The 27,466-nt window shown below is 51.5% G+C and overlaps 2 protein-coding genes across 2 annotated transcripts in view; both read right to left on the bottom strand.

Moving 5' to 3' along the window:
• Window positions 1-8,271, bottom strand: part of LOC143692401 (TOG array regulator of axonemal microtubules protein 2-like) — a 58,586-nt gene extending 50,315 nt beyond the window's left edge. Inside the window, exon 1 of the mRNA XM_077172635.1 lies at window positions 8,182-8,271. Coding sequence (XP_077028750.1) covers window positions 8,182-8,271 — 90 coding nt within the window. The remainder of the gene's footprint in view (window positions 1-8,181) is intronic.
• LOC143692464 (uncharacterized) overlaps window positions 1-27,466 on the bottom strand; it is a 270,414-nt gene that overhangs the window by 75,543 nt on the left and 167,405 nt on the right. The gene's annotated exons all lie outside the window — the stretch shown is intronic.

Below are 27,466 nucleotides of genomic sequence, written 5' to 3'. Positions count from 1 at the left end.
CTTCACCCTGACCACTGCCGTGGTCAGTAATAAAAGTGAGACAGGTAAGGTTTAATGAGAAAGGTCATTTCTAGTCCAGAATTGATCCAGCAAAAATGTCACCTTAGTGAGCATTAAGCATTCCAGCTGCATATCAGCAAGTAAGGAGTCATTCCAAAGGGGCCACAGCCAGGATTTGGCAGAACTAACCCTGATCCCCAAAGGAACCAGGGGATCTGATCCCTTTTTCTGCATCAGCAGAATTATTTCTCCAAGTCTCATCTCTCCTATCATTACACACCCAGAGATGACACAGGAACAACAACAGTGTCATTGGGGCTTTCAACTTGAAAGCATTGCCTGACCCAGATGCACCAGGGACTGCATTTTGTCTGGCACAATTCCACTTGTCAGGGATCAGGCAAGGCAGGGACAGGGACAAGGCAGAAGGCATCTCCTGCCCCAGCCTCAGCCTGCAACACTGACACAGGCAGAGAGAGCTGGGCAAGAGATTTGTCACTGTGAACCTGCCATGGGTGGCTTTGGGCTTGTGCTGTCACAGCATGACAAACTCACACCCTGCCTAGGCTGCATCCATTTGGAAGGCTCTTTCTCCTTCATTGGAAAATTCAACAGGACTTTCTATCATAGGAAATTTCCAGATTTCTGCCAGTGCAAAACCAGACAATGTCCATGAATCCTCTTCAGATCTCAAAGGGTTCAGCTCAGAAACTGCCCCAAGGAAAGGTTTTCTGCTTCAAAAGCAGGAGGAAGGAGTGGGAACATCTCTTATTTCATGATAAATGCTTTCTTTACCCTAATTGTGACACTAGAAAGGCTGCAGGAGATAAAAGACATGTGCAGGATGGAGAGGAAGGTATCCTCTTCCAGCTCAGCATTTCAGGGGCCAACAGGTACCACTCAACACTTCACACTGGTGGAATTTTCACTACACCACCAGAGAACACTCCCACTGACAGGGCTCTGGGAGAGTCCACTGAACCCACAAAAGAATTGAAATGAATTTAAAGAAATTTTGAAAATAATTGGTTTTAACCAAGATTTCCAAATATCACCTCTGAGTCAAGACTACAATGGTCATTTTAGGACAGACATGCCCTGTACCTACCTGCAAGTTCAGAGTTCTTCTCTTTGTTTATGCTGCTGGGTCTTGGCCTGGAGAAAATGGAGGACAAAAGAACATGTGAGGAGGTAGAAAGAGAAGGGAGGGAATGGGTGTACCATGAAAGGAGGCAAACCTACTTAGCATGGTCACTCTGATGAAGGAGGAAATGCAACCCATAAACCAACAGGATGCAGAGCTGATTCATTGTCCTTAAAATTTACGTTGCTGGAGTCACACAGAGCTGGCCAAACACAGCAGTCATTCTTCAACTTGCATCAGAACTCCCCAGTTCTGCTGCCTCTCCTTTTGCAGCCAAGTGGCTCCTACAGCCTCTCTGAAGCAGCAAGAGCTGCTGAGCTGAGACATGAGTCCGTATGGAGGGCAGCTACTTTTGTACAGCTGCCAAAGCTTGACTTTGCTTACTTGTTCCTTACCCTGGTGACAGCCTCGTGCTACATGGGATCAGAGCACTGCTGTCTCCTGAGAATGATATTACACCTGCTGGCTCTTTCAAGAACAAAAAGGCTGTTTCCAACTCAGCTGCTAGGGGAGGAGATTCAGATTGCACACCTTAAAAGCCCCACTGAAGATTCTCAATTGGCATGATACTTCTGTGACTCCCTCTTTATTGATAACACTTGGATAAGGGTAACAGCGACATTTTCTCTTGCATATCCAAGCCAATATTTTTCCATCAGGTACAGTCCTATGCCTCTTCTCTAGCACCTTGCCCTCTTTGATCTTAAGCCCAGATCAAAATATTAAACATCAATCGGATTATACATCAGATTTTACATCTATACTGAAAAATTTATCTGGCATCTCATTTCACTGTGGACTCCCAGGCACAGTCACATTACACCTGACGTTTACAGAAGCAGCACCTGAATTTGCAGACACCTTTCCAGTAGCCAATATTTGCCCAAGCACATTCTCCTGGTTGCAGAATTTGACAGTCAAGGATGACAGCATTCAAACATCTGCAGGATCCGACCCATGCAATTCAGTTCCCAAATGTCACCACAACAATTACAGAGAGATTCAATAGCCAAGCCCAGCAGAGGACCCATCAGGGGGTGCTTTAAAGACCTGCCTCCTCTTCCCCACCACCACCTCTGCTCTTGGGGCATATGGTGTTGGGTTTGACATTGTGCTGGATCATCATGGATGGGCAAAATAGTGAATACACAGAAGTTTGCCAAAATACAGGAGACAGATGGCTGTGAAAAATAACCCAACAAGAAAGGAAGAGTGAGGTGAACAACACACTGCAGCAGCAGACACCTTGGCTCACCTCATCTCCTGGGACTCCTGGAATTCCAGCTGGGGAGAGCTTGGCAGAGACCCTGCAGCGCTGCCCACAGGGGGACTGCCTGCCCTGCGTATGGGGGGGATCAAAGGCAGTGCCAGTGACCCCTTCTTCATATCCCCACCACTGGAATAGAGCAAGGAAGTCTGGAAAGAGTAGAATACAGTGCTCAGATCAAGCATCCAGCCTTGCCCTCATTCATGCCTCAAGACATTTAGATATGCCCTCAATTGGGACCTGGCAGGAAAAGCCAAACTGATGAAGCAGCTTGGACCAGGATAGGGAATGAAAATGGAGGAGGTGAGGGAGAGACCATGTCCCAGATTTGCCACCTCTCCCCTCATGCTCACTTTTCACTAAGGGTTCCTACATTCCCAGCTGGCATCCAGGTTTTGGACATGAAGATGCTCTGAGGTGCCCCTGCCTCCACTGCCCTTTTGGATGGCATGGCAGTGGCTTTAGATCACTGTTCTCTCCCTGCCCCTGAGGTGTCTCACAGCCACTGCTGATCTCCAGCCACGTCCCCACAAAACCATTCTGCAGGATGCCAAAACCTGCTTTTCTCAGGCCCCTCATTTCTCCTGCTGCTGCCCTTCCCTCCTGCACTTCCCCAGCAGCCTTGGAGCCCAGATGCTGCTGAGCTCTCGGGATGCTGGCTGCTCTCCAGCTCCCACACATCCATCATCTCAGGCTCCCTGGCACTGAGGAAGTTCAGCAGAGCTCCCTGCCCTGCTGCTCTCTGCAAGCTCTCTGCCTGCCCACATTGCTCCAGGGCCCCCATGCCATGGCCAGGAATGGGGCTGGAGGCAGCAGGGGCAGGTGCACACCCTTCCTTCATATCCCATCATTTCTGGCCCAGCTAAAGAGCCAAACCAGGACCTGTTCAAACTTCAGTGAGAGGGTCAGTTCCTGTCAGGGAAAAGGTCTCAGAGCTCTGCCCACAGCACATCACCTGAACATTTACCACACTGCACTTACTTTGGTCTCCTTACCTTACATCCTTTTCCCTCTGAAATCAGCTCCTGTTTTTTTACCCAGGACCCATCCCAGCCGGTGCCATTTTCCCCATTCTCCTGCTCTCCGCTGCATGTTGGGCCTGGCTTGGTAGAAGGAGAGCTCTTCTGGATGGGAGGCAACGGCTTGGAAGGAAGGAGCATGGAGGGACTTGCCAGGGAAAACCTCTTGGCAAGAGGGCAGCCAGTCAGGCCTGCAAAGTGGAGACACAAAATAGAACAGAGGCCACCATGCAAACCTAAAGCATCTGAAGCTCCGTATTTCATGGGACACATTTCCTGCGAACTTCTAAACAGCTGCACAGGGAAACATGCTCCTGCTGGCAGACACTTGAGGCAGGCCAGGGCAAAACCCTGAGCCACCTGCCCAGAGCTAGCACAGGCACAGCCTGGCCTCTGGGCTGCCCTGGGACAGCAGGGAGCCCAGAGCCCTGTGCTCTCCAGGAATGGCTCAGCTGCACCTGCACCCTCCTGTTCCTCTGCCTGCCCCACAGCTCAGCAGCCCTGCAGCTCCAGGGGCACTGGCAGCAGCACAGCTCCTTGCAGGGGCACATGCAGGGCACAGCTGTTCCCTGGCAATGTGCACAGCCTCTCTGCGCTGACACAAGACCCTTCCTCCCAACAGAGACTGGCCCAGCTCCCCCCTCACCTCTGTGTGAGGCTCAGCCGTGCTCACAAGGGAAGAAGTGAGTTAGGTGAACTCCCACCCTTACAATCAATCCATCCAAAGATTGATGAGGCGTCCAAGGTGTTTTTACTATTCAGAAGATCACTCTGTTTTTTTATTTCATGAAACTAGCATCACTAGAATTCCTCTAACTGTATGGAGCAGGGAAGCCAAGAGACAAAGCTTCTACTGCTTTGCTTAGGTGTTACTCATTGCCCATCCACTACTTTGAAATCCCTTTCCTTCCAAACAGTTGGCAACCCACAGTGGTCTCCAGAATTTGACAATTACACCTAGGAAATAATTGGTTTCCAAAGCTAGTTTTCATGGCCTTTGTTTCTGTAACTCCCACTCAGTTCTGGGTTGGGTTTGGTTGGTTCCAAAACTCATTCCATTTCTCTTCACAAGGAAGGAAGTGCTGGTACGTGAACAATGGCACCCCATGTCAGAAGTAAAAGAAGCTTTGCATACCCATTTCAAGTCCCCAGTATTCAAGGACCCAAATCTGCAGGGAACAAATTAGCTTTCAAATATTTTGGTTTTGCTCAGCTTCATTGCTCCATGGCTGTATTTCCTGCTTTCTTTGCTGCACAGACCCAAACCCCACATAATCATGACCTGGTTGAAAACATTTCTGATCATGGCAGTTCATAACAATTAAAAAAATTTTAGTGGAGATTACAAAGGGCAGATCATTAAAAAAAGACCATTCTCCAATCTGTATTTTTTTATCCCTGTAGAATGGCCTGATCATTTTTAAAACCACAACAGGTAAGGTTTAATGAAATAGATAATTTCTAGTACAGAATTAATCCAGAAAAATTGTCACCTTACTTAGTGAGCAATACTATTCCCTAGCTGCATTAAGCATTCCAGCTGCATATCAGCAAGTAAGGAGTCATTCCAAAGGGGCCACAGCCAGGATTTGGCAGAACTAACCCTGATCCCCAAAGGAACCAGGGGATCTGATCCCTTTTTCTGCATCAGCAGAATTATTTCTCCAAGTCTCATCTCTCCTATCATTACACACCCAGAGATGACACAGGAACAACAACAGTGTCATTGGGGCTTTCAACTTGAAAGCATTGCCTGACCCAGATGCACCAGGGACTGCATTTTGTCTGGCACAATTCCACTTGTCAGGGATCAGGCAAGGCAGGGACAGGGACAAGGCAGAAGGCATCTCCTGCCCCAGCCTCAGCCTGCAACACTGACACAGGCAGAGAGAGCTGGGCAAGAGATTTGTCACTGTGAACCTGCCATGGGTGGCTGTGGGCTTGTGCTGTCACAGCATGACAAACTCACACCCTGCCTAGGCTGCATCCATTTGGAAGCCACCTTCTCCTTCATTGGAAAATTCAACAGGACTTTCTATCATAGGAAATTTCCAGATTTCTGCCAGTGCAAAACCAGACAATGTCCATGAATCCTCTTCAGATCTCAAAGGGTTCAGCTCAGAAACTGCCCCAAGGAAAGGTTTTCTTCTTCAAAAGCAGGAGGAAGGAGTGGGAACATCTCTCATTTCATGATAAATGCTTTCTTTACCCTAATTGTGACACTAGAAAGGCTGCAGGAGATAAAAGGCATGTGCAGGATGGAAAGGAATGTTTCCTTGCCCTGCACTGCATCTCCAGGGCCCCAAGGCACCACTCCAGCTCCTGCCACTCAACACTTCAAACTGGAGGAATTTTCACTGCACCACTGGAGAACACTCCCAGGGACTGGGCTCTGGGAGAGTCCAGTGAGCCCATCAAGGAATTGAAATGAATTTAAAGAAATTTTTTAAACAATGGGTTTTAACCAGGCTTTCCAAATATCACCTCTGAGTCAAGACTACAATGGTCATTTTAGGACAGACATGCCCTGTACCCACCTGCATGTTCAAAGTTCTCTTTGTTTATGCTGCTGGGTCTTGGCCTGGAGAAAATGGAGGACAAAAGAACATGTGAGGAGGTAGAAAGAGAAGGGAGGGAATGGGTGTACCATGAAAGGAGGCAAAACTTCTTAGCATGGTCACTCTGATGAAGGAGGAAATGCAACTCATAAACCAACAGGATGCAAAGCTGATTCATTGTCCTTCAGCTTTCAGATGCTGGAGTCACACAGAGTTGACCAAGTTCTGTGTGAAACAATAGCCAAGTCCAGCAGAGGACCCATCTGGAGGTTCTTTGAAGCCCTGCCTCCTCTTCCCCACCACCACCTCTGCTCTTGGGACATTGCTGTTGCCTTTGACATTGTGCTGGATCATCATAGATGGGCATAATGGTGAATACACAGAGGCTTGCCTAAATACATGGGACACCTGACTGGGCAAAAAACCCACACGAGATGGGAAGAGAGAACTGAACAGCACACTGCAGCAGCAGACACCTTGGCTTACCTCATCTCCTGGGACTCCTGGAATTCCAGCTGGGGAGAGCTTGGCAGAGACCCTGCAGTGCTGCCCACAGGGGGACTCACTGCCTTGCCTATGGGGGGGATCAAAGGTGGTGCCAGTGACCCCTTCTTCATATCCCCACCACTGGAATAGAGCAAGGAAGTCTGGAAAGAGTAGAACACAGTGCTCAGGTCAAGCATCCAGACTTGCCCCCATTCATGCTTCAAGACATTTAGCCATGCATTTAACTGGGACCTGGCAGGAAAAGCCAAACTGATGAAGCAGCTTGGCCCAGGATGGGGAAAGGTGACCTAGGAAAGGAAGGTGGTGAGGGACAGATCGTGTCACACATTTGCCACCTCTGCCCTCATGCTCACTCCTCTGCAAGTGGCTGCATTCCCAGCTGGCATTCACATGTTTGACATCAAGATGTTCTGAGGTGCCCCTGCCTCCACTGCCCTTTTGGATGGCATGGCAGTGGCTTTAGATCACTGTTCTCTCCCTGCCCCTGAGGTGTCTCACAGCCACTGCTGATCTCCAGCCACGTCCCCACAAAACCATTCTGCAGGATGCCAAAACCTGCTTTTCTCAAGCCCCTCATTTCTCCTGCTGCTGCCCTTCCCTCCTACACTTCCCCAGCAGCCTTGGAGCCCAGATGCTGCTGAGCTCTCAGGATGCTGGCTGCTCTCCAGCTCCCACACATCCATCATCTCAGGCTCCCTGACACTGAGGAAGTTCAGCAGAGCTCCCTGCCCTGCTGCTCTCTGCAAGCTCTCTGCCTGCCCACATTGCTCCAGGGCCCCCATGCCATGGCCAGGAATGGGGCTGGGGGCAGCAGGGGCAGGTGCACACCCTTCCTTCATATCCCATCATTTCTGGCCCAGCTAAAGAGCCAAACCAGGACCTGTTCAAACTTCAGTGAGAGGGTCAGTTCCTGTCAGGGATACACTGGGCCCTTTCTCTGCAAGGCTGAAATCAACTACCAGAGTCCTTGATTGCACATTCTGTCTACCAAAGCTGTTGTTCATCTGCCTCCTGCTGCACCCCATGGCAAACCCAAAACAACTGCAGGCCCTGGCCCTGCTGCAAAGGCAATCGTGGGGCTGGGCTCTGGGCTGCTCTCCCCATGGCCACCTCCCATCCCTTCCCTCTGCACAAAGCCATGCCAGAGCACACAGCTGCCCAGAAGCTGATGAAGTCCTGAAATAGCAGCAGGGACAACTGTGCAGAGGGCATGGCTGTACAAGTCAAAAGCTGAGACAACCTGAAACTGCCTTTGCAGGACTGCCTGTTCCAGCAAACACCTTTTTCCATCCTAACCAGGCACAGCTGACAGAAACCATCACCAAGACACAGAGACGGTTCAAAGAAACCCATTGCTTACTAAATCTAGGAGTACAGCCTGTCCAGAGTGGACAACTTTAGCTGCTCTGACTGCTTGTTGGTGTTTTCTCAGCCATAAGACAGAGGAAGAACCACGGCAGAGCCCAGAAACCATTGTAAGACCTCTCCTGTTATTGATCCACACTGAGGACATGAAGGCTGCACTACACACCCATTGCAGAGACAGCCTGAAGCACAGTGTCCAGCTGAGCTCTTCTTTGGCTCAGCTGCTTCCCTGGGCTCACAGCATAGGAAAAGCTCTCCAAGCTCTGCCTCCAGCACATAAACTGAAAATCTACCTCACAGGACTTAGTTTGGTCTCCTTACCTTAGAATTTTTTCCTTCTGAACTCTGCTCCTGGTATTCTCTACTGTCATTATCATAGCCAGTGCCTGCTTCCTTGTTCTCTCCTTCCATGCTGTCCATTTTATTATTGTTAGAAGAAGGAGAGCTGATCCGGATGGGGGGCAATGGCTTTGAGGGAAGGAGCCAAGGCCGGAAAGACTTGGAGAAAATGAACCTAGTCACACCTGCAAAGTGGAGGAATTCTCACTGCACCACCAGAGAACACTCCCAGGGACTGGGCTCTGGAAGAGCCCACTGAGCTCTGGGAGAGCCCACTGAGCCCATCAAAGAATTGAAATGAATTTAAAGAATTTTTTAAAAGAATAGGATTTATCCAAGCTTTCCAAATGTCACCTCTGAGTCAAGACTACAATGGTCATTTTAGGACAGACATGCCCTGTACCCACCTGCAAGTTCAGAGTTCTTCTCTTTGTTTATGCTGCTGGGTCTTGGCCTGGAGAAAATGGAGGACAAAAGAACATGTGAGGAGGTAGAAAGAGAAGGGAGGGAATAGGTGTACCATGAAAGGAGGCAAAACTTTTAAACATGGTCACTCTGATGAAGGAGGAAATGCAACCCATAAACCAACAGGATGCAAAGCTAATTCACTGTCCTTAAGCTTTCAGTTTCTGGAGTCACAGAGAGCTGGCCAAGCTCTGGATGAAATAATGGCCAAGTCCATCAGAGGACCCATCTGGAGGTGCTTTGAAGCCCTGCCTCCTCTTCCCCACCACCAGCAGCAGTCATTCTTCAACTTGCACCAGAACTCCCCATTTCTGCTGTCTCTCCTTTTGCAGCCAAGTGGCTCCTACAGCCTCTCTGAAGCAGCAAGAGCTGCTGAGCTGAGACACGAGTCCATATCGAGGGCAGCTACTTTTGTACAGCTGCCAAAGCTTGACTTGGCCTGCCCGTGCCTTACCCTGGTGACAGCCTCGTGCTACATGGGATCAGAGCACTGCTGTCTCCTGAGAATGATATTACACCTGCTGGCTCTTTCAAGAACAAAAAGGCTGTTTCCAACTCAGCTGCTAGGGGAGGAGATTCAGATTGCACACCTTAAAAGCCCCACTGAAGATTCTCAATTAGAATGATACTTCTGTATCTCCTTCCTTATTGTTATCACTCAGATAAGCTTGACAGCTACATTTTCTTACGCATATCCAAGCCAATATCTTTCCATAAGGTACAGTCCTATGCCTTTTCTCTACCACCTTGCCCTCTTTGATCATAAGCCCAGATAAAAATAATAAACATCGATTGGATTATGCATTTATACCCCAAAACATATCTGGAATCTCATTTCACAGCGGAGGCCCAGGCACAGTGAAGTTACACCTGATGTTTACAGAAGCAGCACCTGAATTTGCAGACACCTCTCCAGTAGCCAATATTTGCCCACAGATAATCTCCTGGTTGCAGAAGTTGACAGTCAAGGATCACAGCATTCAAAGATCTGCAGGATCTAGACCCATGCAATTCAGTTCCCAAATGACACCACAAACATTGCAGAGGGAATCAATAGCCAAGTCCAGCAGAGGACCCATCAGGAGGTTCTTTGAAGCCCTGCCTCCTCTTCCCCACCACCACCTCTGCTCTTGGGGCATTGCTGTTGCCTTTGACATTGTGCTGGATCATCATGGATGGGCAAAATAGTGAATACACAGAGGCTTGCCTAAATACATGGGACACCTGACTGGGCAAAAAACCCACACGAGATGGGAAGAGAGAACTGAACAGCACACTGCAGCAGCAGACACCTTGGCTTACCTCATCTCCTGGGACTCCTGGAATTCCAGCTGGGGAGAGCTTTCCAGAGACCCTGCAGCACTGCCCACAGGGGGACTCACTGCCCTGCATATGGGGGGGATCAAAGGTGGTGCCAGTGACCCCTTCTTCATATCCCCACCACTGGAATAGAGCAAGGAAGTCTGGAAAGAGTAGAACACAGTGCTCAGGTCAAGCATCCAGACTTGCCCCCATTCATGCTTCAAGACATTTAGCCATGCATTTAACTGGGACCTGGCAGGAAAAGCCAAACTGATGAAGCAGCTTGGCCCAGGATGGGGAAAGGTGACCTAGGAAAGGAAGGTGGTGAGGGACAGATCGTGTCACACATTTGCCACCTCTGCCCTCATGCTCACTCCTCTGCAAGTGGCTGCATTCCCAGCTGGCATTCACATGGTTGACATGAAGATGCTCTGAGGTGCCCCTGCCTCCACTGCCCTTTTGGATGGCATGGCAGTGGCTTTAGATCACTGTTCTCTCCCTGCCCCTGAGGTGTCTCACAGCCACTGCTCATCTCCAGCCACGTCCCCACAAAGCCATTCTGCAGGATGCCAAACCTGGTTTTCTCAGGCCCCTCATTTCTCCTGCTGCTGCCCTTCCCTCCTGCACTTCCCCAGCAGCCTTGGAGCCCAGATGCTGCTGAGCTCTCGGGATGCTGGCTGCTCTCCAGCTCCCACACATCCATCATCTCAGGCTCCCTGGCACTGAGGAAGTTCAGCAGAGCTCCCTGCCCTGCTGCTCTCTGCAAGCTCTCTGCCTGCCCACATTGCTCCAGGGCCCCCATGCCATGGCCAGGAATGGGGCTGGGGGCAGCAGGGGCAGGTGCACACCCTTCCTTCATATCCCATCATTTCTGGCCCAGCTAAAGAGCCAAACCAGGACCTGTTCAAACTTCAGTGAGAGGGTCAGTTCCTGTCAGGGAAAAGGTCTCAGAGCTCTGCCCACAGCACATCACCTGAACATTTACCACACTGCACTTACTTTGGTCTCCTTACCTTACATCCTTTTCCCTCTGAAATCAGCTCCTGTTTTTTTACCCAGGACCCATCCCAGCCGGTGCCATTTTCCCCATTCTCCTGCTCTCCGCTGCATGTTGGGCCTGGCTTGGTAGAAGGAGAGCTCTTCTGGATGGGAGGCAATGGCTTGGAGGGAAGGAGCATGGAGGGACTTGCCAGGGAAAACCTCTTGGCAAGAGGGCAGCCAGTCAGGCCTGCAAAGTGGAGACACAAAATAGAACAGAGGCCACCATGCAAACCTAAAGCATCTGAAGCTCCATATTTCATGGGACACATTTCCTGCAAACTTCTAAACAGCTGCACAGGGAAACATGCTCCTGCTGGCAGACACTTGAGGCAGGCCAGGGCAAAACCCTGAGCCACCTGCCCAGAGCTAGCACAGGCACAGCCTGGCCTCTGGGCTGCCCTGGGACAGCAGGGAGCCCAGAGCCCTGTGCTCTCCAGGAATGGCTCAGCTGCACCTGCACCCTCCTGTTCCTCTGCCTGCCCCACAGCTCAGCAGCCCTGCAGCTCCAGGGGCACTGGCAGCAGCACAGCTCCTTGCAGGGGCACATGCAGGGCACAGCTGTTCCCTGGCAATGTGCACAGCCTCTCTGCGCTGCCACAAGACCCTTCCTCCCAACAGAGACTGGCCCAGCTCCCCCCTCACCTCTGTGTGAGGCTGAGCCATGCTCACAAGGGAAGAAGTGAGTTAGGTGAACTCCCACCTTTATCATCAGCAAATCTAATGGGTGTGGCACTCGAGGGGAATAATTTCTAATTATTGAGAAAATTTATTTGGTTTTATTTCTCATGGAACTGGCCTGCATTTAATTTTTCTGAAGAGTATTGAGTTAGCAAGTCTGAACGTAAAGGTGGAAACCTCCAATGATAAGAGGGGAAAAAAGAAAAAAAGATTCTTTCTTAAGGCTGGCCTGTGAATCCACTGGAAAAACCCACACTAGCTGTGACTGCTAGTTCTGCAAACCACAAAAACCTTCCCACAACAGGCAGGCATTATTGGTGTTTCTAGTGCACCGTAATACCATCCTGAGGGTTGGGCCCAACCAGCAAGCAGAGGAAGAATGGGAAATTTATCTGTAGTGAGACCTAACGTTGATGGCAAAGAAAGCAACAGGACTTGCATCTCATGACCTTGTCCAATCTGTGGTCAGCTGTGGCCACAGTCCCTGTCCTGGCTGACAGTATGAGTGATTTGGCCACTGTCAAAAAGGAGAAAGCAGAGTAAACTAATGACAGAATGTTGTGATGCCTCAGGGCATCCTTGCAGGATCATCTGTAGCTGTCAGCCACCTACTCTGACACAGAGACAGCACTGACCACCACAGACCAGTTTTCTCTGAAATCTGGTGGGATTTGTTTTCCATTTGGCTTCAGCCTTTCAGCTCCTTTCTATCCTCACCTTTTCCTTCAGGGGTCTTTCGTTTTCCAGTGAAATCCATGTTTGAACCCGTGTTTCTGCCTGGCAGAAGTGCCTGGGTTGGAATTTGGGAACGCTCTCAGAGCAGTCAGCGCCGGGAGCTTGGTGCCAGCCTTTGAACAAGGCCGGGTGACTCCAATCGCCAGCGCTCGGCACAGAGAGGCAGAGCCGGACGCGTCTGCTGCCACTGGGGCTGTGTCAACACAACCTGCACCAGCCCAGCCTGGGGCTGCCCCTTTGTGACACGCTCACCATGGTTCTCTCGTTTCCATGGCTGCAAAACCCCACCCCGACTCCATCCCCTTCCATTCCCTTGCCAAGGGCAGCCAGCCCTAAGCCCAGCCTGGCCAGGCCTGAGGCTTTCACACTGTCTAGGATATAGACCCTTTCCAAAGCTACTTTTCAAGGCCTTTATTTCTGTAATTCCCACTCAGTTCTGGGTTGCAGCTTGTTGGTGTGGGATTTTGTTTATTTGTCTTCACATCAAACCAAGTGCTGGGACACAAACAATGGCACCAGGAGGTGGAAGTTAAAGAAGCTTTGCACTTCCCAGTAGATGACCCCGTAATTCAGCTGGCCAATAGCTGTAGGGAACAAATTGACCATCCAAACGTTCCACTTTTGCTCTGCTTCATTGTTCCATGGCTTTATTCCCTGCTTTCTTTATTGCAGAGACACCCAAGCCCAACATAGACATGATCTGCTTCAAAATATTTCTGATCTTGGCGGTTCCTGACAATTCCAAATTTCTTAGCAGTAATATCACAATAGGCAGGTCATTCTGAAATACACTCCAACAGAAAAGATAAAACTAATCATGCTTGATTTGGCAGAACTAAGCCTGAGCCATGGGACCCGTGGGTCTGATCCCCTTTTCTGCATCTGCAAAATCATTTCTTCAAGTCTTATCTCTCCTATCTATTCAAAGAAGCTTTGCTCTCTGCATTAGGTGCCCCCAGTATTCAATGGGCTGATATGATCAGTGTATCTGTAGGGTGTAAATTTGCCATGCAGAGTTCTCCTTTGTTGCTCAAGGGGTTTCTTCCTGCTTTCTTTCCTGCAGACAGACCCAAAACCAACATTACAACACCTGCCTCAAAGCAATTCTCATTTGGACTGTCCCTGAAAATTCAAACCTACGCTCAGAGCGTTTCCCTGTCCCCAGGGACAGGCTCCAAGGCTGGGCTCTCACCTGCACAGAATGAAGAAGAGCTGCTGCCCTTGCCAGCGGCTGCGGGGTCTCGCCATCAGTGCTTTGAATGCAGCTTTTGCACACACTCTGCCTCTCTGAGCCCAGCAGCATTCCCGGGCATCAGCAGAGCTGCTGCAGGCCAACATCCTCCAGGCACAGCTGCAGCAAGGAGATTGCAACAAGGCCTGGCTGCAGGAGTCTCCAGCCTGCAGCAGCCCTTCCCCTGTGGGGAATCATCTTGTGCTGCCATGGGGGAGCAAAGGGGGTGAGGGGCTCTTTGCAGATGAGGGTCTCCTCCATGTGCTGCTGCTCGCTGGGCTGATACAGCTGCTGCTGCCCTCCCCCACAGCTGTACCAGGAGCCTGCCTGGGAAAATAACACTGCCAGTGCCAGTGCCAGTGCCAGCCGCCCATCCCTGCCATGGCCCTGCCCTCAGGGCGTCCTGCCCACCAAACTGCTCCAGTCAGGTGATGTCAGACACCATCAAAACACATTCAAACAACGCATTTTCCACACTCTGGCAAAATCATGGCCATACAGGCCACATGCTGGAGGCAGACTGCTGTTGGCAGAATGGGGGAAGCCCCAGCAGCTGCTCTCCCCAGGCTGGATGGCCATGGCAGCAGAGGCAAGTCTCTCACTGTTCCCACTGCTGTGGGACCCAGTGCTTTGGACATGTTCCCACTGAACTCAGGCTGCTGCTACAGCAGCACCATGCTTTCACACATTTGATAACAAAGAGTTGGAATGGCACACAGGATTCCCCATGAGCTACAAAAAAAAAAAAAAAAAAAAAAGAGGAGCACATGGAGGAGACCCTCATCTGCAAAGAGCCCCTCACCCCCTTTGCTCCCCCATGGCAGCGCAAGTGAGGAGGCAAGTGAGTTAGAATAGTTTGCTCCTTTTTAATACAAGCATACCTGGATTTAGGCAGGGACACTGGGCTAATCATACTGGGGCCTGGTTTGTAAGCTTTGTTGTTGCAGTGTGATGCCATTTCCTGTTTCAGCTCCCAGGTGTGGCAATACATTCTCCCTTCCCCTCCCCCTTGCCTCCTTGCTAAGTGCTGTCAGTCGATCTTAACATTCCAGCAAGGTCTGGTTGGTGCAGTTCAAAAGATGCCCCTCAGCCCTGGGTCATTGGCTCGTCCAAGTGTCATTGTCCCCTGAGCCTTCCCCCCCTCCCACCTGGTTGGTGGCTCACCTACCCTTTCCCCTCCCCCTTTCCCCAGGCTTAAAAAGAGACAGGACCATGCGGTCGGGATTCTGTAGAGCTGTTACCAAGATTCAGACATCTGTGACCCTGGAATAAAACTCTGGATTAAAACCTCTGCAGAATCCATCTCCTTTTCCTCTTCACCTAGCCTGGAGCCTTTCCATCAGAGGTAAACTGAGTTTTACCATACCTGGACTTGTTCCGAGTGCCTGACTGCAACTTGCAGCCAGCCAAAGGCGTCTCTGAGGTGAAACACCACAGCTGCTGCCTTTGGCCCAGCAGCCAGGCTCAGACGAGCCCAGGCACATTCCACCTGGTAATATTGGGATAATATTCCAATACTTTGTCTCTAGCAATTCCCACCAGTCTGCAAGCATGTTTCAGCAGAAAGGGGTAGAGAAGACTTTACAGCACATGCAGGAGCAAGTCTGAGCAGGAACTCAAAGTACAAGACAAATACTCCCAAATCGGCCACCCATGGGGAAAGGAAGAAGAAAAGCAGATGAAACAAGTGCCATTGTGGCTGAATTGCCTGCATTTATCCCATGGTCAGAGCTTTCTGTACAAAAGCACCTCAATTCAAACACACAGCTTAAGATCAAGGAATTCAAGTGTTTCGAGAGCATTTAAAGCCTGATTCCTATTACTTTCAAGGAAAGGTAGATGCTAAATTCCTTAAAAACACAAATGTGGGTCTATTTGGGAGTGCATCCTTCAAAAGCAGGAATGGAAGTTTAGAATTGCAGAACTATTTCCACTGGAAAAGACCTTCAAGATCATAGAGTCCTCCCAATAACCTGAGACCACTAACACTGCCAAGGTCACCACCAAAGCATATCCCAGGAAATGTCGTGGGATGGGACATCCTTCTTGTCTCCTTTGTCTCCCCAGGAGCCCCTAGGAAAGAGAAATGCCTACACAGGCTTTATCTGATTCCTTCCCAGCCAGCCCTTCCCTCACTCCTGGGTCTCATTTGCTCCACAGGCTTCACCAGCTCGCTCAGCTCAGAGGAGCTGTCAGAGGAGAAAACGCTGCCTGGTGTGGGGCTGTCTGATCCCTGTCTCATCTTGATTCCATCTGCCCCGCTCCCACCCCCATCAAAGAGACCGAAGGATCCCCCCAACCCCACGGTTCTGCACCAGATCCCGGGCACATTCCCTCCTGCGCTCCTTGGTGGCCCTGGGGAGGCTCCAGAGCCCTCTCTGTGTGCGGTATGGAATATTAATCCCAATATTTCCAGGTGTGGGGTGCCTGGCCTCGTCTGACCCTTGCTGCTGGACCAAAGGCAGCAGCTGTGGTGTTTCACCTCAGAGATACCTTTGGCCGGCTGGGTGCTGCAGCTAGGCACTTGGAACAAATCCAGGCATAGTAGGAACTCAGTTAACCTCTGGTGGAAAAGGTTCAGGTGTTGGTGAAGAGAAAGGAGAGGATTCTATCGTAGAGTTTTAATCCAGAGTTTTATTCCAGGATGGTAGACCTCTGAATCTTGTAACAGCTCCCAATAGAATCCCGGCCACATGGTCTTGTGTCCTTTTAAGCCCCGGGGACAGGGGGAGGGGAAGGGACAGGTGAGGGCCAACCAGGTGGGAGGAGGGGAAGGCTCAAGGGATAAAGACACTTGGACAGGCCAATGAGCCCAGACCTGAGGGGCATCTTTTGAACTTTTGCCAACCACACGACGCCCTTGCTGGAATGTTAAGATTGATGGGCAGCTCTTAGCAGGAGGGCAAAGGGGAAAGGAAAGGTTGGCACACCTGAGGGGTTGGGATAGGTGAAACAGGAAATGGCATCACCCTGCAACAGTGCGGGACAGCTGCTGCAGCACTGCTGCGCCTGTGTGCGAGCAGCGCCCAAGGAGCAGCTGCGCCAGTTCAGAGTCTGAAACGGAATCCTCAGTGCACACAAATGACAACTGGCATTTCAGGGCTGGCAGGAGAAGCTAAATCCATCTGCTCCCTGCCCTTTCTAGCCATGGCCACGCTGATGCAATTGGAAGAATTGTCCCTGCCCAGGAAGATCTCAGGTGCAAGAGAGGAGCAAAACCAGGTGTTTCTGAGGTGCTAGCTTCCAGTGCCGCAGGTTTTCCTTCCAAGTTCTAAGGGGTTTGGACTATTTTTACCATTTCATATTTTCTGTGAGTCCCTGTGAGCGAGTAAGCACCACAAACCCTCTCCCTCAAAGCCCTGAGGTACTGCCAAAACAGAACTTGTTCATGCTCTTTCCTCCTGATGATTTTATAATCCCATGCAGACTCTGATAGCAAACCCGTGCTGTAGAGAAAAGATTGACCTTGGCATCCTGGGGCACTTTCTGGGTGGGTGTTTGAATCTGCTTTTCCAGGCCTTGGGCTGAGCAGGGTGAGGCCGAGGCCTGGGCCCCTCCAGCCGGCGCCGGGAGCCCCTGGGGCAGCAGCAAGGGGCGGCCCTGAGGGGCGGCACAGGGGGCATTTCCCCCGAGCGGGCGGGCGGGCGAGCGGCGGGGAAAGGCGCCCTGGGCACAAGGGCAGGCACAAGGGCCCCGGCTCTCTGCAGTGCGGGCGGCCCAGCGCCAATCGCTGCTCCCGGAGCCGCTGCCAGGGCCGGGTCTCCTCCCCGCCGCTGACCCTGCACCTGCAGCGCTGCCTCCGGCTCTGCCGGGCTCCCCGGCACGGACGGCAAGGACATGGACACGCTGCAGCAGGGGCCCAGCAGGGACACCCAGATGGTGCCAGGGCTGCAGCTCCTCTCCTGCAAGGAAAGGCTGACACAGCTCGGCTTCTTCAGCCTGGGAAAGAGACCCAGCCTGATCCAGCTGCGGCCTTCCAGTACCTGAGGGCAACCTAAAAGAAAGCTGGACAGGGACTTTGTATGAGGGCAGGCAAAGACAGGACAAGGGAGAATGGACTCAAATGGAGAGAGATTAGGTTCAGGTAAGGGATTTAGAAAAAAGACTCTCCTGGAACAGGTTGCCCAGAGATGGTGTGCGTGTCCCATCCCTGACAGTGTTCAAGGCCAGGCTGCATGGAGCTCTAGAGAAGTCGGTCTAGTGCAAGGGGTCCCCAGCCCACAGCAGGGGGGTTGCAGCCATGGGATTTTTCAGATCGCTTCCAAGCCAAACCATGCCACAACTCCATGATTCTGGGATTCTTCCCCTCCTCATCCTCGGGCAGAAAAAGAAACTTGGCCCCAAGTTCCACACTGCAGACCATGTCTTTTGGCAGCCTGCAACTGTGTCAACAGAGGATGAAAAGAGATGACGTTACTGACACAATTTCCCTTTTCTACTTGAAAATTAAATGCTCTGCTCCTGTCCACTCTGGCAAAATTGTCAGAAGAGGAAATTCTTCCCCATGAAATGCTTCGTCTCACACAAAGAAGAAAGAAGCCACAAGCCAACACTCTTCTTTATTGCTACCTTGTTTTATTTGGTTACCTTTCTAATAGGAATTACTTTGGGGTGTGATTTGTTTGTTTCTCTCTCTCCTTCCTTGGGGCGCGCGGTGGCTCCTCCATTGGGTTCGTGGGGGCAACGGAGGAACGGCCGCGAGCTCCGGCGGCTCAGCAGCGGCAGCGGCAGCAGCAGCAGCAGCAGCGCTTCTCTCGATCGATTTCCCCCTCGACTTTTCACTCGCTCCTCATCCCCTTCTCCCTCTCACACTCACTCTACTCCCATCTCGTGCTGTCCCGTCCCATCCTGTGCCGTCCGTGTTCCGCCTCTCCCAGCCCGGCTGATGCTGCGTCCCGCGAAGCGCCCCTCGGTGGGGCCACCCCGTGCCCGCCCCCGCCCAGCCCGCTGTTGTTCCGCCTCGGCCGGGGTCTCTCCGTCCTGGCTGTGGCGCCGCTGGAAGAGCCACTTGCTCTGGTGCTGGCGGAGCATCGCGGTCTTTTGGCTGAGCCTGGCACGGGCTCTGGCCCAGCCCCAGCCAAGGCCCCGGCTCCAAACAAAGCCCCTGCCGCGGTGCCGCCCGCAGCCGCCCTGCTGCCGCCCGGCTCCCGCCCTGTGGCCAACAGCGTGGCCGGCAGCTGCCCCGCTCCGAGCTCCGCCGCTCGCCAGCTCGGCCGCCGGCCCCAAGCCGCCGCAGCCTGGGGCGGCTCGGCAAGCAGCAGCGCGCCGGGCGGGCGGGTGCCCCGGGCAGAAGAGCGGGATCGCGGTGCCGCCCGCACGGGCAGAGAGGCCTCCCCTAGAGCAGCTCTACCGGCAGGGCCCGCTGCTGGGCAGTGGTGGCTGCAGCAGCGTTTACTCCGGGACCCAGCTCGCCGACGGCGCCCCAGTAAGAGACAGGGCCAGGTCAGAGGGTGGCAGCCAGCAAGCGAGTGTCCCAGGAGTGCATCTCGGAGTGGGCGCGGCTGGTGAGTGAGCGGGGCCAGCGGGAGGAGCCGGCGGGGCGTTCTGGGCAGGGCTGAGGCAAGGCCCGGCAGGGCAGCAGCTGGAACGCTGTGAGGGGAGTGAGCGTGGAGTGAGTGGAGGCCGCGCAGCGCCCCGGGCCGGGCCATGGCGAGCCGCAGCAGGGCAGGGGCTGCCCGAGGCATGGCGCAACATCGGCCCCACTGACGGCATCGCGGTCCCCCTGCAGCGCAAGGGCGCCCTTGTGCCCCTGGAGCTGGTGCTGCTGTGGATGGTGTCACAGCCTGGCTTCCACGGCGGCGTGTGGCTCCTGGACTGGTTCGAGGTGCCCAAGGGCTTCGTGCTTCATGCCCGAGGACGTCACGGAGCGTCCGCAGCGCTGTCAGGACCTCTGGTACTTCCTGCACGAGTGGCGGTTCCTGACGGAGCCCGTGGCACGGGGGCTGTTCCACCAGGTGCTGGAGGCCGTGCGGCCCTGCAGCAGCCTCAGTGTCCTGCACAGCTACATCAAGGCCGAGAATGTCCTCGTCGACCTGGCCATGGGCAAGGCGAAGCTCATCGACTTCAGCTGCGGCACGATCCTCCAGGACACGTTCTACACCTGGATGTCAGGTGAGCCCGAAGCTGGTGCCCAGACAGGCAGCAGAGGTTCCCCTTTTGGCTGGCAGAGGGGCAAAAGGGAGGGAAGGAAGGAGGGGGAATCCTTCTCAGCCAGCTGCAGCCAAGTTGCTTTTTGGCAGGGCAGGGGCTGGCTCTTGTGCAACGGGAGCTGGCTGGGAGGGAGGGAGCAGCATGGGCCTGATGAGCTGCACCCGTGTCCCATAGGAACACTGGAGTACAGCCCAGCAGAGTGGATCCTCTTTGGCTGCTACCATTGTGAGATGCAAAGCTGTGTTTCGTGTCAGGTACAAACAGGTGATGTGTGTACTTGCGAATGCAAAATGTGTGGACCCCAACAATGGGAGAGCTGTGAATTCTAATAATAACTGAGGAAAATAAAGCATGGAAAAAGGCCTTTGAACCTATCTTTTGTTTGCAATTAATTCTGGTTGATTTAGGAGCATTGGAATTAAGGTGTTAAGGATGTTGCTTTTTGCTTGCATTTAATCCATAAAAAAGCTCTGCAATAATAACCTTTTGAAGTAGAATTTTAGAATATTACTTGTATCCTTGAAACTATAGCTTTGGAATATATACATAGGAAATATGCTTATCTCAGGCCTTATTGAAGCAGAGAAAAACATTTTGAGAAAGGAAGATGACCATCACCTCAAGGATTTATGGTTTCGACCAAAGGGAAGCTGGACATCACTGTTATGAGATTTATAGTCTCTGCAATTAAAAGGTGGGCACATCTGGAGAGCTGGACTCCACCAGATGGAATTCGTCTTTCTTCTTTCGGAAACTGGACCATCACCATCTGGGGATACTCCTTTGAAAATACATCCTGAGAAATTCAAATCACAATACTGTATAGAATTGTGATGTAATAATTTGGAATAAAAATTGCTGATGAGTAAAAAAATTGGAAATAGAAACTGCTGAAAAAGCTGATGAGTGTAATGAGTTAATGTCTTAGTTTGTTCATCAAGTTGCTAAAAAGACTCTAAGAGGGGGAAAAGCCAGTAATAGAGAAAACCGCAAGGATAGATGTAACCAACTAATATGTTGAAAGATGAATATAACGGGCTAATATATTGCAAAATAACTGTCATAAGGCTTAAACCACAAACTGTCAGAAGCTAATATGTTGAAAGGCTAACTAGACAAATGTGTAACTATATGTAGCTGTGTGCCTATATATGGTAAAGGCTATTGTAAGACCTCGAGGAAGAGGACCGGAGCCTTCGTCCAGATGACCACCAGAAGGCAGAATAAGACCCCCTAGCAACTCTCGGTGCAGACGCAGAGAATGCCAGAAGGACACCCAACAACAACAGATAAAAAGGAGGACTGAACTGCCGAGTGGCGTGGGCCGTTGGTGGAGCGGTGACTCCCGGGTGGGTGCAAGCCTTTTGTTGGCTGCACCCAGTGCTGTAATTTGCCTATTATTGCTTGCTCTATCAATTAATAAATTACATTTTATTTGGACTCACTTGTCGGTGGTTGGTTCCTCACCACAACTTTTAACAATGAGTACCCCTATAAATACCTGTAACCCTCAATTATCGGTGTGCAGTTGGAGGGAAAACTTCCCCCATGGTAGCCAGCGCTGTATTGCTCATACTTTACCATATTAAATAATAAATTGATTGCTGCTTGAATATTGGCCTAGTCAAGGTTCTTATTCATAACAAAACTTTGTTCCTTTAGCCTGGCTGCAGAGACCCCCAGGGCCTTTTCTGCACCCAGTCCCAGCCCCCAGCACTTGCTGAAGGTGCTCCCTGCAAATGTCCTGGAGCTGCCAGGGCCCTGTCCTTGCTGTCACCTGCTGGGGCTGGCCATGGACAGAGCTCCTGGACTTGCATTTCCAGCTGTTGTGCAGCCAAAGCTGAGGGATCTGCAGCTGCCTGCAATAGGAGCCTCTCTCCAGGGGAAATCTCCCCTCCTGTGCCAGCCCATGGCAATGCTGAATATTCCTCCATTTTTTAGATCTTTTTAAATATTTACCTCAAATAGAAGAAGAAAGGCTCTAGAATAGACACCAAATGTTTAAAAAACATTAATAATTCTCGTTTTTTCTGTTTCTCCAGTCTCCATACTTTCTCTCTACTATCCTTCATTTTCCTAGGAATTTCTCAGCACCTCTGTCTCCTTTTTCTATCCAACACGCCTTTAAACTTTAAACAGCAGCATTTGAAGTCTCCCTGTTGTTATGTTTGCTCAATTATCCCTTCATAAAAAAACCCCAAACAATATTTCAGATAGCAGCAATTTTAATTGAATAGTTTAGAAGATATATACTGACAATTAATTTGATTAAAAATAAGGGATAATTTGGTTCCAATAATAGCGCATAAGCAAAAGATAACCGCGGGGTGCGGAGCGCAGGGCTCTTGGACCCTTGCCACCTCACCTACGAGCTTGCCAAGTGAAGATCCCCCCCTTATATGCCATGTGTCAATGCCATCTCCTCCCATTTCTGATTCATCACACTTCTACCTCTGCCCTCACCACCACCTTTACCGCGCATGCTCCACCACTCGTTTTGGTGGTCGCACAAGTCTTTGGGGGTCGTCACTGATGAAGGCTCTACTCTTCCTCTTTGTCCTTTAATTCACCTTTGGGTTACACATGCGCACCAAGCCAGTACAATGTAAGCCAAAACTAACATATTACTACATTTTACATCAAAGCAATAAATCTCTTATAGTGGGCATTTTCCTGGGACCCAACCAGATTTTCCCTTCTTTCTGTTAATTTTTAGTAACTGTTATCTCTTGCTTTTCCTCCTGTCCTTGAACATCGGCAGGGAAGGGGGGTGGAGCCCCTCCTCTCCCTTTCTTTCTTGACATTATAACTTTTAACTGTTTTATTATTCCCAAATATTAATTACTGTATCAATATTGATTACTGTTTCAATTTTATCAGCATGAATCATACCTATTTACCACACAGTCCTGGTGTAACATGTGTTTTGGGTTTGGATGTCCCAGGACATGCACTCCTGAAGATTCCAAATTACTTTGTGCTGTTCCTGCTGTCTCCTGGAATGATTTCACCCCAGCCATAGCTGGAACAGTTAATGTAAAAACATTTATTATCCATTTACCACTGTCACTCTGCTCTTGGCACGATTCTTTCTTCATCCTTATGGATGGAGAAAATGTGCTCTCTCCAAGGGATAGGAGGGAATAAAAACTGCTCTGGAACTCCAGCCAGAATGTACCTATGAGGAGGAAAAAATGCCTTCAATATGTTTTTTATCTTTCTAATCTTAGCCAGGCCTGGTGTCTTCTCCCAACCAGTCATTTCAGTCCATGAAGACATAACAGTGGAATATTGACCTCATTTTCTTTACTGTTGAATATGTTGATATTTTTATTTATCCTTACAAGGTAAAAATTAATTAAATTATTCCTGTGGAGAAAATGAGGCACAGGACAAGACTGGGATTCATCTGCATAATTTGGGGTGTCTGTTATTTATTCATCTTGATTTAATTATCATCAATTAAAGACAATCTAATCAACAAACTGAATAGAGTTTAGAGTGTGAATCACCTGACAAAGTGCACGTCTGGTTTAGGGTGAAATAAATCACAGAATGGGTTGGGTTGGAAAAACCCTTCAAGATCATCCAGTTCTCTACAGCCTGAGTGTGATCCAGCTGCCTTGGCACTGAATTTATTGAAACTTTAGTCAACCAATCTGTGCATTTACATATTGCTGGTCAACAGGACAGGGAGCCAAGAGGAGCCCCATTCCCTACTACAGCCCATTGGACACTTTGGGACACCTAAAATAGCTCCAGGAACCAAAGACCAGGCCAAAGTGGTGACTCCACACATCACTTCTGCAGCCGGGGCAGAGGGACCTGGGAGATCACCCAAATCATGGAATTGCAGAATTGCAAAGGTTGGAAAAGGGCTCCAAGTTCATCCAGTCCAACTGTCAACACCATTAAACCCTGTCCTCATCCACACCCCCTCTGAACACTTCCAGGGATGGTGACTCCACCACTACTCTGGGAAGCCTGTTCCAATGCCTGATAATGTAAATTAAAATTCCCAGATTTTAGTGCCTGGAATAATTTTCCCAAGGTTAATTCTGATACCTAAAGATACTGAAATCACATCATCCAGCACTGGGGGTCACGAGCTGTTCACTGTGCCCTGGGATACTTGATGGGGCTCTGGTAAGAGAGGAAAACAGCTGGAAAAGGAATTGTCCAGCCCTTGGTCACTCATTACAGTAATGGCTTGAGGAAGACCTTAAAAAGGAGAAAATGAGGCTCAGGGGAGACCTTATTGCTCTCTACAGCCACTGAAAGGAGGTGAGTGAGGTCAGGGTTGGTTTCTTCTCCCAGGAAAGAATTGCACATGGAGAAAGGGCCTCAAGCTGTGACACAGCAGGTCCAGGTTGGATCTTATGAAAGATTTCTTCACTGAAAGGATGGTTAAGCATTGGAATGGACTGCCCAGGGAAATGGTGGAGATATCATCCCTCAAGTGCTCAAAAATGAGTAGGAATTGCACTTGGGTTGGTGGATATGGTGGGATTCATTCAAAAATTGGACCAAATGATCTTGAAGGTCTTTTCCAACCTGAAGGGTTCCATGAAAGCAGAACTGCTGCAAAGCCTCCAGCTCCCTGGCAGGCTGTGCCTCTGTGTGTGGCTGTCTGGGCTGCGAGCACAAGGTGTTGGATGTCTGTTTATTTGTATTATTTATTAAGCAAATTATTTCTGTGCCCAGCATCTGGAAACACGCCATAAATAAAACACAGCAGAGTCTTAAATTTTGCTGCTATTCACAGGCAAATGTCCCTCAGCCCTCCTTGCAATGCCACAATAAACCTCTGTAAATAACATGCCCAGCTTGCTGTCAGTGCCAAAAGACATTGCAGAGCAAATCCAGCCTCCTGCCATCTTCTGGAGGAGAATTGGCAGGAGTCACGGACACCAAAAATGCAGCTGTGCACCTCCAGGAGAAACTGCCTAATGAGGAGAGTGGAGCACAGGAAGAGCAGATCCTCTTACATTTGGGGATTGCCACATGACCTCTAAAGACAATTCTATCTCCAGCTGTCGTCCAAATGGCTTTGAACAAAGCTCCAAGAGGGAATATTTTAGGTAGGGGCGTTTCCCTAAGGAACTAAAATCTGTCATGACATGCAGCACAAAATATAAATCCACACACACTGGATCAGACTGCATTCCAGGTTCAGCCTAAAGTCCAGACTCTTCCACTCTGCACCAGCATTGAATATGTTCTTATGGAGAGACGGCTCTTATTGAATTAAGGTGCCAAGGAGATCATCTACCAAAGTCAAACCCAGGGATTTTATTTAACAATAAATGTTAGGTAGAGAAATTGAAGCAGATTGGAAACAGGAGAGTGAGAAGGAAAGAGAGGGAAAAGTGAGGGTGGGGTGGATTGGGGAAGAGATCAAACAGTGGACAGTACAAGACTTGTCTCCAGCAGTGTCCCATCAGTCCCTCCTCGCCCTGTGCTTCTCTGCACTGGGGTCCCAGTGGTTCTTGTGGAGGTGAGGACCCCAGGCCATCCATCCAGGGTTTACACCTTTCTCCACTCTATTTTAAGGGTACCCAGGGAGGCACTTTCCTAGTTGCCCTGTGAAAGGAGAATGGGTTTGCCTTCATTTACCTGCAATGCTGAGGCCCAAGGAGCATTTCTCAGCTCCCAAACCCCCCTCCCTGGGGGCAGGGTGGGGATGCACCCCCACAATGCAGCCCAGGCCTAAAGTCAGCTTCTGTGGAGTGCACGAGGCAGCGCTGTCACCCTTCCTCAGCCGGCTCTGCCTGACCAGGCTGCCTTGCTGTTGGCTTGGGGCTGAGGGGCTGGGGCCGGCAGCAGGACCTACCTTTGGCAAGTGTTTGCCTTGGCCACCACCCACCCATCCATGGGTGTGTGCCCAGGGTTGGTCTGTCCCTGCTGCCGGCGGCTCTGGGACCGGCCGCTGCCCCCGGGAGCTGGGCGTGCTCAGGGGAGCCGGCGTCTCTGGGCATCGTCCTGGTGCGGGCCCCGGGCTCACTGCTCTGGCTGCCCCCTGAGGCAGCTGAAGGAGAAAAGGCGGCGCAGGGCCCGCCGGGCCGTCCTGGCCATGGAGCGCCGTGGCCGCGGGGCCGGGGGCTGCGGGGCGGCTGCGCTGCCAGCGGGGCGGGCAGGAACGCTGCGTGCCAGGGGCTGGGCAGGCTCCGGGCAAGCTCCTGCCGGCGGCTCCTGCCCGCAGGGCTTTGCCTGGGCAGGGGCGGCCTGGGCACGGCCGGCCTCCATGCCTGCTTCTTCTGCCTCCTCCGCAGGGTCAGCAGGCAGGGCACAACCCACAGACACATTCGGGTCTTTGAGCAAAGCCCTGCGGAGAGGCTCGCCGTGCCCCTGGTCGCTGAGGTCACTGTCTGGAGACGTAGGCACTGGCTCTAACTCTCGGTCTCGCGGTGGGAGTGACAACGGGCTCTCTACCTCTCTGGCCCTCTCTCTTGCCACTTCTTGCTCCCCCTTCTCCAGGAGCTCGTTCAGCAGAGTTTCCAGGCACGGCAAGTCCTCAGAGTCAGAGCCCAAGTCTGCAAACAGCTCAGGAGACACAAGCTCTGAGCAGTTTTGTGTCTCTGCTGTGACATCTCTGATCACACAGCAAGAGCTGAGTGGCACCAAGGGGTCTGCAGCTGGTTCCAGGGTGGCACCTGATGGATCCCTGAGGTCATAGCTGGACGTCATGGGGCTTTCTTCATTGCTCATGGAGGAGGAGATGTCTCCAAAGAGCTCTGCATGCATTTTCTCTTCCTCCAGCTTCTCCAGCCCCTCTCTCTTTTTGCTCGGAAGTTGTAGCAAATCCTCAGGCCCCATGCACAGCTGCTTGTGAAGTGCAGCATGCTTGGCTGGCCGGCCAGTTGCCCTTTGCTCACAGGGGTCTCCAGAGAAAGGAGAAGCTGAGAAGCCTGAGCTTTCCTCAGGTACTGATGTGAGGAGGAGCTTGCTGTGGCCCTCGTCCCAGGGATCTCCAGCCAGGGCAGAAGCTTCTGCCTCTACCTCATTCTCCTTCAAGAGCAGGGCAAGCCACAAACTCTGCAGGTCGCTGTCCCAGTGTCCTGCAGCCTGTGCTTCTGGGAGCTCTTCCTCCTCTCGCTTTTCCTCCAGCCCCTTGACAGGAGTGTCCCAGGGCTGTGAGTTTCCAGAGACAGAGCTCTGCTCTGCCAACTGGGCAGAGGAAGGGAGCTCAGAGCACTTTGCTGCCTCTTCTGCGGAGCCTTTGGTTGAGCTGGAAGCACTGGGCAGCTCCTGGGGCTCTGCATCCACCTCTTGGTGGGCGCTTGACTGTTTGTGACTGCAGGTGGACATGATGGACTTGTCTTCTGACAGGTGTGGGCTGAGGCCTCCAAAAAGGTCTTTGTGGATGTGGCCACCATGCCCTTCCTGCACCTCAATGCCCTCCTCTTTCCCAGAGCGCCCCAGGTGCTTCCAGGCCGGCCGGGCCCCAGTGCGGAGCGGCGCGCCACGTGCAGGTGTCACGGGGGGCAGGCGGTGGCCCTGCCTTGCCCCTGACCCCTGCCAGAGCCCTTCTGTTCTGCTCCCCGGGGAAGGCGTTCCCTGGGCTCTGCCTGCAGCCAGAGTGCCCCATGGAGAAGGTGGCACACGCTCTGGCTGGCCCCGGGCCATGGGGCACACAGCACGGGCTGTGCCTCTGGGAGAGGATCC

The sequence above is a fragment of the Agelaius phoeniceus genome, assembly GCF_051311805.1.
Source record: "Agelaius phoeniceus isolate bAgePho1 chromosome W unlocalized genomic scaffold, bAgePho1.hap1 SUPER_W_unloc_1, whole genome shotgun sequence".
Taxonomy (NCBI): Eukaryota; Metazoa; Chordata; class Aves; order Passeriformes; family Icteridae; genus Agelaius; species Agelaius phoeniceus.
The sequence above is the reverse complement of the archived record's forward strand: the minus strand, read 5'-3'. Positions and strand labels throughout refer to the sequence as shown.